General features: G+C 42.8%; 2 protein-coding genes across 2 annotated transcripts; both read left to right on the top strand.

The window, feature by feature from the left end:
• Positions 1 to 449: 449 nt before the first annotated feature.
• Positions 450 to 1,712, top strand: F5B22DRAFT_511176 (uncharacterized protein). Its single transcript, XM_047972535.1, has one exon. The coding sequence runs from the start codon at positions 566 to 568 to the stop codon at positions 1,511 to 1,513; it is 948 nt and encodes a 315-aa protein (XP_047833962.1). The 5' UTR covers positions 450 to 565; the 3' UTR covers positions 1,514 to 1,712.
• Positions 1,713 to 3,909: 2,197 nt separating this feature from the next.
• Positions 3,910 to 5,187, top strand: F5B22DRAFT_594800 (uncharacterized protein). The gene is made up of 4 exons (XM_047974068.1): positions 3,910 to 3,999; positions 4,068 to 4,298; positions 4,438 to 5,010; positions 5,158 to 5,187. Exons 2-3 carry the CDS (start codon positions 4,115 to 4,117, stop codon positions 4,560 to 4,562), a joined length of 309 nt encoding a protein of 102 aa, XP_047833961.1. The 5' UTR covers positions 3,910 to 3,999; positions 4,068 to 4,114; the 3' UTR covers positions 4,563 to 5,010; positions 5,158 to 5,187.
• Positions 5,188 to 11,862: the final 6,675 nt, after the last annotated feature.

The following is an 11,862-nucleotide window of genomic DNA, read 5'->3' as shown; positions in this document are numbered from 1 at the left end:
GGATCCGGCACATCTTCAAATAAATGCTTAGTCGCCCTACATGATGCTCATGGTCCTCCCCGTTCTCTCTCGTCTATCCCTCGATTCATATTGCCGAGCAGGCTCTGAGACGAGAAGGGATCGGGTAAAGTGCCCATATTACAATATCGATTGGGGCCAGATCTAGGACTCTTTGCTCAGCTAAGATTATGTTTCCTCTTTCTCACTAGAAAGCCTCGGAAGTCACCTGGTCTATCCGTGCTACCCCACGGCGATACACTTGTCAGCCAAGCTGTACGTGTTGGTTCAGTCCTAGCCGCGAAGTGACAATAACGCTCCCTTACGCCACACATTTACATCAGCTTTCCTCCAATTCCTGCAAGTCCGGCCCTCGTCCACCTACGTAGGTCTACGCCTCTTCCGAGGTGTCGTTGCACTGCTTCCCGCGGATCAACCCCCCTTGCTCGGCCCCCCCTCTCAAAGCTCTTTGATCGACGAATTAGCCCGTCATTCCCGATCTGTGGTCCTAGTTCCGACCACGCGCGTCGAGCTTCAAAACATTGTACCAGTTTCCCGAAAAAGCAAGATGCCCGCTGTGTCTTTCCCTGTGCAACAAAATCATAATATTGTTTGCGCCGGGTTCATCCATCTTGAACGGGCACAGTTCCTACTCACTTTCGCCGCTGCCATCGTGGCGCCCATTGCTGTTCTGGCGTTGGTAGTGTCTTTTAGCAGAAAGTATAAAGACACCGCCCTGTCCCGTTCGTTTTGCAAACGCCCTACCAGGACAGCAGGATCGCGTTACTTGAAGCAGTCACGTGAATTCAATACAGTGAGGATCATCATGTCCCCCAGCAGAAAATCAGATGTTTCTTCCCTGGGGACTCATAGGACTATTGAGAAAGATGTCCTTGGTGGCAGGCGTGATGAGCCTCGAGGTTCTAGTGGCAGACAACGATACTGGGAAGAATCAGGGGCTTTGAAGGCTAAGGCAGACGAAAGACGAAACCCCAAGAATCGGCCTCCTCCAGCAATGCCTCTCACTCCACCTGACGCAGCTACCACCATTTTTACTTTCCAGGATCGTCGATTAAGTGTGGCAGCATCTACTCATAACGACTTTGATCCAGCCCTTCCTAGCTTGGATATAGATTCACCCGAGTCAACAAGTACCTTGGACGCCAATACTTCATCTCCGATATCACCACATAGGTCTTATACTACGGCAGCTTCTCTCGATCCTCACCAACCGAGCTCTTCAACAGGGGTAAGATTTGAGGACACCCTTTCAACATTCGCCCCTAGTTCATTCCCGTCGTCTAGTCCGATCTTACCTCTAGCGCCACACACGGCACTTCATTTACATGGGAACGACGTCACAGATGAGACGAACTCGGTGACGGACGACTCAGGGGCCGACTGGAAGCGCCACACTCGCGTGTACGGCGGAGGCGTATGTCTGGCGTGCCTAGCATCAGGTGGCGACGACGGGGGTTTCTACGGCGAGAATGTGCCCTTGGACCAGCGACGGTAACACACACTGTTCTCGCTGCGAATCTAGAATCCTGGTCTCAGGTTAGGATCGACTAGTAAGGCACGGATAGAGGGCTGTTGGGATTACGCCCACAAGGCCACACAGCCCACGATCCCCCTGTCTTGTGCCTGGGGAGACAATAAACGCCGAGGCTTCGTCGTTAACTGGCGAATGACTGGAGAGAATCAATGGCGAATTTGCCTGGACACTAGAATAGGCAATCAGCCTCATCCTACCCCCACTTCAGGGCATATCGCCGACAGTCCCCGAACTTCCGAACTATCTCGAGTTTACGGGAGTGATATAGCTCGGAGTTGAGCGAGTGTAATGGTTTGGTAGACTGGTTATGTAAGCACTGCTTGCGTGGGTTCAAATCCTGCATGAATTTTTTTGGAGTATGATCTCGGGACGGCGGGTTCCGGATTTTGTTTCGTCCATTTCTTCGTCCCTCTTTTGCGTTTATTACTCACGTCATCATCAAATAGCCTGGCGAAGTTTAGGTCCGCCACCTGTGCATATATGTATGGTTGTTATGATTTACGAACGATTTAACGATGTTTCTTTTCTTAGCATGAGAGTTGATCTATATGTGCTGTCTTCCATCGTGTTCTCCGTCTATTCTTCCAACAGAGAATGCGTGGCGTCGGCCTTGCCGATCAACACTAGCGATAAACGCTATTATGTTGGCAATCCTACGATATTTTGCGAAGAGTGTGGAATCATGCTCAAAGCCCAATAGCAAGCATATCGTCATGCGCAATGGCAATAGAACGGAAATGGCAGCGTTCACTTCACTATTACTACAAAACGCTTCCGAGTTAGATATTACGGCAATAGAGATATGACACTATGTAAACCGCGGGCTCTTCGGGCCATTACCAGGATAATTATTGAAGCCTTGCCGGCCGAGGAGAAAAGTCGGCCAGACTTTGACAGGTTGTGGAAATCCACGAAAGATCCCACATACAGCCCCGAACCCCCGTTTAAGTAAGGCCATGGGGAACCAACAATGCTTGGCGCGCGAAGGAGCTGGAGCAAAGAGCGAGTGAATCCACTCTTAAGGCTGCTGCTGACTGCCCAATTTGTCAATCCTCGTAAACAAGCGTGTGTGCGCGCACAGGGGCATCGTACAGTACGTACTAGCAGGAGATAGCTATCATAGATAGCAGGGCTATATCATATATGGCATGTTGGTCTAGCGAAGGACTCGTGAAGGACTCAACGCAAATACTCTTATATTGGCATCCGGACCTTCTCCTTTGGTAGATATAGTACTCTGCTTCGGTGTCTTCGTACCACGTAGGTCATAAGATAGAAGGGTATAAGCTACATCACACTTCGCTCTCCTGTATATAAGTAGTCACCGAAATGCCAGGAGTCGACTAACCCCTGGCGGCTTTTCAAAGCTTTTGTAAGCAAGCTTTATCGCTTGAAAGGGAAAGCAATACAGATTAGGCAAAGTATATTACAACGTATCTACCTACCGGGGTATCTTAGCATTAAGGGACATGGCTGCATCAATATCAGACAATGGCCATTTCAGACATATTGCCCGGTTATCCTCTAGACATCTAGAGCACAGGATGCTATGCTAGATACATACTTACTAGTTGAGTATCATGTAAGAAAACGCCACTGAGTGATTTTTTAAACCCTGAATCATAAATATGCCAATTCTCGCATGATATTACCAACACCAGACTACGCTACTGCCAACGCTATTTAATATACCCAGGCAAGCATCCCGTATCCTTGACGGGTACCTTACTTGGTAGGGCATGTGCAGAACAAGGGGTCCAACACATGCCAGTAAATTCTTGGCAGGATGGCACTGACCAATAAGGGGTCAATCGCAAAGAGAAGAGGCGAGCGAAAAGGAAATGCCCTTGTTCTTTCATGTTATACCTAACTTATCAGTGATCACCCTCGTCTAACGCCCCGCAGAGTACGACAAGCAACGGATAGGTTTCCGTGAAATGCGATTCCCAGCAAGACAAGCAAGCAAAGCGAATATTCTACTATATTGCATGCCGAATCCCGAGACGGACTAGGCTCTACTTAGGGAAGTAGGTTAGCATTGGCCAGACATGGTATATACGCCGTATAACATGATGTAGATAGCAATGCCGACGAGCCTGGGGATTGTAGGACCTACATACATACCTACATCTCCTAGCATTTGTAGACAGAGGCACCTGATCTAATGCAGGTATATAAGTAAGTAATACCTAGTGGATGTCATATGCTATGTACGTAGTAAATGCATCCTGCAAGCACATGCACCTCCCGTTTAAAGCGACCGGAGGGCCCTCCGCGAGTCCTAGTCCCCGGGATATCGTACCGAGGATGACGTACGTACATATCATAATCATCGAAGAGTCAATAAGTAAATTATAGGTAATTTTAACATCACGAAGTAGGAAAATGCGTATGCGCCGTGTAGAATAGCAACTCGCTCTCTTTATCTTAAGATGTTCATCATATAGGTATGCAAATACGCATGTCCCGGAACGCCACCCCCGGAATACGTCCTATTAACAACCACGGAATCAAGTATATCCGTCATAGTTGGGGCCCGAGTCTCACGCTGCGCGAAAGCGGATGCGAGAGCGCGGAATGACGCATACGTCACGGTACAGTAAGGCCATGTGTCTATTCCTACTGCAAGTCTCTTGCTTGATTGCGCTTCCGAGACTAGACAGTAGCAGCGGCGCGGAATGCCTCATAGTAGGCAGTTGTTACGTTAGTGATCTGTTGATACAGCATTCGCCCGACGCCGCAGAAAGTAAGGATATGTATCTATCCGCGGCTCACGCCCGACACCATCCACTCCCCTTTAGGCATGAAGCTTCCTCCTTGCTGTGCAGTATGGGGGAGAGGAACTACTCTTCTTACTAGAGGAAGAGCTGCTGACCTGTAACTAGTTCTAAATGGAGGAGGAATAAGCTTTAAGGCCCCGGCTATCTACTCCTTTTCGACCAGAAGTCATCATTGTATTGTTCTGCCGTTCCTGTGTAATAAGCCAGAATTGTTAGATCTTCAAATTTGAAGATGTCGACAATTGCCGAATCCTGCCGTCAAAAATCGAGACCTTGATATCATTGGTGATACATCGCCGCTCAGCAAGAGACGTCGATCGTCCAACATCAGACTTGGCAAACGACTATGACATCGTGGATCAGAACCTGGTTCCTATACCTACAAAATATCCTTGGAGGATATAGCTCTCTTGGGTCAACCAATGGAGAATGCAAAGCGGCATGAAATCGAGACGATACCAAGAGAAAACTCATATACGGGAATACACACTAATTATCCCTCCGATAACATGCAGCGCCTTGTGTGTTGGCGCAGTTTCAAAGAGGCCGATATACCAAGAGACCAAAAACCGGGTTGGTCAGAATTGATACTCTGGGCTCTCCATGGTGTAGTAGAGCAACTATATCTGTTTTACATCTTTGATATACTTGGCCCTTAGCTGTATATTGGCTATATAGGTATGCCTTGACTACATCCCAGTTATGGTTTGATTATACCCTTATTACGGTGTGGTTGCTCGGTGGTATGGGCAGTGTTTATCTTGGTTATAACTTTCAGACTGAATATCAACAAGACTCGTGCTGAATCCTTAATTTATGTGCTAGGCTAATATTCAAGGCTCCGGAATAGACTACACCATTGCAATTTTATGAACACAAGTCCAGAAATGACTGATATCGAAGGATATGTGCTCGGACATGCGGACCAAGGGACTTGATAACGTGGGCTCGGGCACATGACCTTACGCTCGAATATTGCTCTATAGGGTTAACTATGGAGGAGTAAATTGATCAAACTTGCCATGGGGAGTTCAGCAAGGAAAATCAACTCAACTTTTTCCTCCAAGTCTATCACACGCAGTTGTACATGCCTATGCGGTCGGGCAGTTAGTACTTTAGCTTGCCGCTGCACTCCTCAAGCATGCTCAGTAGACCTCGAGGGCTCCTGTTCTGCAACGGTAAATGGTTAGGCTAGGTAGTGTTCAATGTAGAGGAAGGCGGTTTTATGACAGTAGATGAAATGTGAAGGGGTATATTGATCATTGACAACAAGCTCCTGGGTAATATGAATACCAGCGTTTAGAGGAATGCTCATAGTATGCTAATATCACTTGATCTAGGTTTGGGGCTTACAAGTCATCATGTTATCATTCAGAATCCTTAACTGTGAGACTTTGTGTTGGCAGCTACGGCCGTGGATATGTGTATATATCTATGGTAGCTATATGGATCACCCTATCACCTCTACAGCTACAATACAAGGAGGCGACCATTCTATAACACTCTGATCAGATGAAGGTGGTGGCCGATACTAAGCTATTCTTCCATCCGATTAAGCTAAGAAGAATGATGCTCGTGGACTCGCTATCTCGGTCAGGGTTAATGGTTCGTCCTGTAATGCTCCTAGTAAAAAGCGATCCGCCACACGTGATGAAAATTTGGGTCGAGCATCCTCGATAACCCGAAGACACATATCTCCACCGACAAGCAGGAGTGGAAATGGCGAGGAATGAAGTCCAAAATCCCAGAGAAACGAATAACGGCCACCTACTATATTGACCTCGTGCCACAGTTGTTTCAGAAGTTTAGGCGATGGATGATTAGAGATGAGAATATATATATATCAGCCTATTTGGTATCGCAATGCTCAGCCTAGTGGTGGCCTACGTGGATTTACGGGCAAGGCGCAAAAGAGGCTGAGAGACGGGTGGATGGGAAATCTGTCTGTAACGCACCATGACTCGCCTTCATAGATTTTGGTATTCAGCACAGGAGTCTCTAAGCCACCTATATAATGAAGCGTGTAGAATGTTCTTCAAATCAACACATGTGGCCGATATATATCATATGACTTAATAGTGCACCCGGCGCCGTTATCGTGTTTATGGTACATATACTGACATTCCTGAACTAGAAATCTGTCAACTTGACAGGAGTGTGAAGGAGCGAGCGCATGGAAAGGCATAATTCCATCGTTACATCACTCACTACCTTGCGGTTTCACATTGCTTATTGCGAGTGTAGTCTGCGCAAATAAGCTGATACAACGAAGTTCATGCGAGCTTAGTTTTTAAAGTAGCAAACAAGAGATATGAAATACGAGGGACATGTAAAACTAGGCCTCTGTACGTAGATGGTGATATATGCCAAGTAGTCAACCTCAAAGGCAAGAAACCAATTATTAGCGAGGCAGTCAGGCTTCACAAGGGAGATTGACAGCTACATGTCATTGAGTGTTTGAGCAAACTTGAAATCAACGATGATCTATCAATGCATGTGCTGGCTCAATTTGTATGCATAGGAGTGTTACTCATTTACTTCTTCTTCACCTTGTCAGCTAGTTCTACGACATCCTATTCGTGCTCTAGTTACCAAGATCTAGAGCATGCTGTGTGCTCGCAGTTTAACCTCACTGTAGTATCTCACTCGAGTCTACATAAGAATAACTAGGAAAGTAACCCCAAAGGTACATGGCAGACCTTCGGGGATGGAGCCGCTGTCACCCCAGCCAATGTCGTGCGATGATGGTAACATCCGACGCGGAGAGACATGTCTCACATATTGACAGATGGGAATAGTCATCTAGGCCGGTATCGGTTGGACGAAGCACCTCGACTTAACTGAGGCGTTGATCTATTGGCTGATTATAATTCAGCTAGGTAGGTACTACATTCAGCACGACTGGTTGAACAACATTAACATAGATGACAACGTCACATGCTCGATACAAACTACTGAAAGAGAATAAGGCCAACGCCGGCTGAGTTGTATATATGTATGTACACCGGTAATATCTCAAGGTAAAGGGGAAGGGGATGAATGAGAAAAGGGCACGGCGGCCGGCTACGGGGCAAATGGATGACCGGCTTTCACCGGCGGCACGTCTTGCGGAGCACGTTGTTGAATGGACACCCGATTACGCCGCCGGGCTCGCGGGGTCTGCCTATCTGTCAATTGAGTTATTATGCTTGAACTTGAGGGAATCGCCATTGACCAACAGCCCCAAGAGATGGCACCTTGATCATGGAGGCAACACGGCGTCGTCAGTGGCGAGGCATTACTATGTAGCTACGTGACCAACATACTTCTCGTACGTAAGTTGCTAACACTACAACACGCATATGCACTACGATAGACTAGAGATGATACAGCAGCAAATGAGAGGGAAAAGAAGGCTTCTGACGGCTGTGAATGGTCTCGCATCCAGCATGTAGGATTTTCGTAGTGTGGGGGAAGAGGGATAGTGTTGCGCCTTTGCCGGATTCTATACGGTGTAGATACTATCGACCACTCAGCGGTTCGCCTCTCTAAAAGTAGCATATACCGGTATGTACCTACCTAGAGACGTACTGTAAATGGCACTGTAAGTACCTACCTACCTATTTCAATACAGCACCGCTAGTCAGCGAACGGCGCTTAACAGCGAATCAGAGCAGTGAAAGGCGTGCTAAGCGCCATCTATGATTAGCCATGTTCGTCCGGTTTGCCCTTTGCGATTGCAGCCCATGAGCACTGCAGATCAGCTGCAGTCGTGCGACACAAATACATGCGCAGCCGAAGGGTTACTTCCAAGGAGTTTTTGCCAAGCTGCAGCAATCTGTACCTACCATTGGGGCCCCCTTTGGTCGAGAAGCTGTGCGGTGCGCTCGGTTTCGGTGGCTATCCTGAAGCTCAGGTCGACGTCGCCTTGACACGGTACCTAGCTTGTTAGCTTTCGTGGAGACAGGCCTTGTGTTCGATGCGCACTACCGGTAGGTAGGCACATACGAAGTAGTACACTGCCTGACAGACTGGCATCGTTTTCTTTAACGGTATGTACCTACTCTGTACACGCCTGACTGCTCTAGGACTGGCTAGCCCTACAATTTCGGGGATTTATCAGCAGGTACCAGCCTGGGAATGTTGTGCAATAGGTACATATGTACTTATCCTACCTCGCCTACTTATCCGCAGGCTGCAAGCTGACCTGCCGTGTACACTAATGTACTTATATATAATTGTGCATTTCCCGAGACTGGCAAAGATCAACTTGATCGACTTGGTGCGATACAAGATAGTCTAGACTTGCCACGGCGAAAACAAGGAAGAGGCGAACGACTGTGAATCTTAAGTGAACTAAAGGGCAACAGAACCCGAACACCAACTCTGTTGTTACTGATCCCGTCTCTTAACAGCTAAGTACTCTACCTCGTCGAGCTCGTCTACCTTCGTTACGCAAACCACCGAGGTAGGTATTTGGATACTGGGTGTATGGCAGGGTACAGTGGCTGGAGGCAGGGGGGTTTCCAGGGTTTAGATTCAGGCACCGCTGCCCTGTTCCCCTGGCACTCTTGGCATACAAGCAAAACGCCTACCGAAAGAAGACAAATGCTTCAGTCATGGAGCAGATACAGTCGCGCGAGATACTCATTACCTACTTATTAACGCATATACATAGCGATAGAATCTCCACGGTTCCAAGCCTATTGCTTTTATGTATATGTCCCACTTGCAATATAGTAGGTATATTCGCGTTGAATATATTCAAGACTGTTACAGTAGGTATAGGGCTGGGTAGGTAGGTTCGGTTACATTTCAGGGCTGATTTGAATGCCAAAGTTTCAGCCCGTCTTTAAGAAAGGAACCTGAAACACTGCCAATGGGTGAAGATTCCGCACAGACATTCCATAACATGGACAGGCATACTTAACACGATACATTAAGTGTACTACCTACTGTTATGAACAGATGATAGCTACCATTTGCTGTGAACCTTTTAGCCTTTCCACTTACTATGATCTACTGGTATGTACACGTGTGCATCTTACACGACAGAACATACATAAGTAGGTACGCGTACAGATGCTCACTACTCACACGTACCACAGCACACATAACTACCTAGCCATGCATGTCTACATGTAGGTAATACATGTATAGAGGCTACTTACCTGGGTAACTCCCTAATGTACATGTAAGTAATGTTTTAGCTCTAGATGATCACAGCTAGTCGATTGGATAGCAAGTTATTCCTATATGCAGTGTAGACCTGCAAGTTGGCTCGTGGTGATCAACCGCTTGCAAAGTTGGTTAGGTATTAAACCTTGAACAACAGATATGCTTAGTAGCAGGGTATTATCGAAAGCTTCGATGGAAGCTTCCATGTGTCGAATCTAAAATCACCAGACATTGCCACGTACAGGGGGACGGAATAAGTAGAAAAGTTGAATCTTCTAACTTCAGTATCTGTTCAGTAATATCTACTTACAGTAAGTATGGGGACAACGACTCCTCGCCGAAAAAAAATATTAAAAGGTCGGGTGATCATCTCAACACGTGTGGTGTATTATGCTATGCTATGCCCTACTAGTAGTACTGTATGGACTGTAGTGCAGCCCCTTGTCCCAACTTTGATATTAGTACACCCTATAAGAAACGGTCACTTTGTATATATAGGTTCGTATAGGTGTACTAGAGTTACATAAGGAAGAAGATCTAAGCTATGTATAGCGGGATATTAAAGAGGTATTTATCCTATATAAATATAGTGTATAGGTGATATAAACCATGTTCTCGCTTATATTGAATATATCCTAGCCCTAATAGGGCATATATTTAGCCTATAATCTTTACTTAATATTAGTAGTAATATAGTTATAATTAGCTATATATTAATACCCCCCTTAGTTAATTATTAATCTTTTTTAACTTTTATACCTATATAGGATTAAATACTTATACCTTTAATATTAACCTATTTTAATTAATATAAATAATAATATAGAAAAGCTATACTTCAATTTATTATATTAATAAGCTTTAACGCTTATTTATAATATTATTTATAAAAGTAAATAAGGTTAATAAGCTTCACTTTTCTTAAACTTTAATTTTAAACTATAATAGTTATAATCTTTATTTATATATAATTATTATATAATTTAAAATACTTTAATTAAAATGCTTAAATATTTATATTTAAACCTATTATATAAATATTAATATAGGTTAATCCTTCCATCTATTTAAATATATAAATAGTAATAATAAGATTTTATAAAACCTTTTAATTTAACTTTAATAAAGCTATATAGCTCCCCTAATTTATAGTATAATAATATTAAATAATATTATAAGTTAAGCTTATTTAATTAAAAGGTTTAAAATTCTTAAAGTAAAAATAATAATAATAAATATATATAGTATTCCCTCCCCCTTTAATTAATTAATAAATATACTTTAATAGTTAATTATTTAATTAACGCATCTTCCACTTGACTTGGCCACCTAATTGACCTGGCTACATTTTTAACCTTTATATATACATTTGAAAATATCTTAATAACTATTCGTACGATTAACTTAAACTAATTTGAATTTAAATCGTTAAACGTTTCTATAACATTTTTATAAGTTTGCACATTATAGCTAGGTTTACTGTAAGCTCTATAACGCCGGGTATAAGTTTCCTTCCTCCTTGTATAACGATTACCTTAACGTACGATACGATTTTTTGCTTTAAGAATACCCCGTACCTTTATTTAATCCTTAGCATCTTTAACAATAAAAGATCCTCCACTTTATAATCTAATTCTTTTTATATAGCAACGTTTATTAAATTTATAATTTGCTTTATAAAAGCTTTTAACCTTCCCCTTTAATAATGCAAAATAATATATAACATTAGTTATATTACGTATAATTTAGCTTAACCCTTTAATAATAGATGTAAAAGAGCTATTTTAATATTATATAATCCTTTATTTAATATATTTGGAAAGGGAATTAACTTTAGTTAGGTTATTTAAAGTTATAATTATATAAGGATTAAATAGTACTAGGGATAAAGGATTAATTTAAAGTATAACCAAACGATTTAACTAGTTAATAATATAATTTAAATTATATAGTATTAAACCTGCTTCTTTAAATCCCCTTTATACGTTATTTGGAATAATTGCTTTATTAAACGTATGGAAAAATGTGGTTATAAAATCTTCCTTTTAAATATGGGTAATATATACCTATATAAAGCCTTTAATTTACTTTTCGTATAACCGTTTTAAAGGGCTAAATACCCTAACATTAAATAGTTAAAGGTAATAAAAGGAATAGGAAGGTATATAAAGGGTAATAATATTATTTTCTTTATAATATAATTTAAATTTATATAAATAGTAGCTTTTATAACTATTAAGAAGAAAAAGGTAATAATATCCTTTTATATAAAGCTTTATATATTTATTAAAATGCTTAATTTAATTTATAGCTTATTTATTTATTATTTAACTATTTTTTATAGTTATAATTTTCTAATTATTTAATATATTA

The sequence above is a fragment of the Xylaria bambusicola genome, assembly GCF_022495145.1.
Source record: "Xylaria bambusicola strain CBS 139988 unplaced genomic scaffold F5B22scaffold_7, whole genome shotgun sequence".
Lineage (NCBI taxonomy): Eukaryota > Fungi > Ascomycota > Sordariomycetes > Xylariales > Xylariaceae > Xylaria > Xylaria bambusicola.
The sequence above is the reverse complement of the archived record's forward strand: the minus strand, read 5'-3'. Positions and strand labels throughout refer to the sequence as shown.

Coding starts and splice junctions, on each gene's coding strand:
- F5B22DRAFT_594800 (XM_047974068.1), top strand. CDS start 4,115: ATGCGAGAGCGCGGAATGACGCATACGTCACGGTACAGTAAGGCCATG. Junction 4,299..4,437: donor TTCGCCCGACGCCGCAGAAA/GTAAGGATATGT, acceptor ACCTGTAACTAG/TTCTAAATGGAGGAGGAATA.
- F5B22DRAFT_511176 (XM_047972535.1), top strand. CDS start 566: ATGCCCGCTGTGTCTTTCCCTGTGCAACAAAATCATAATATTGTTTGC.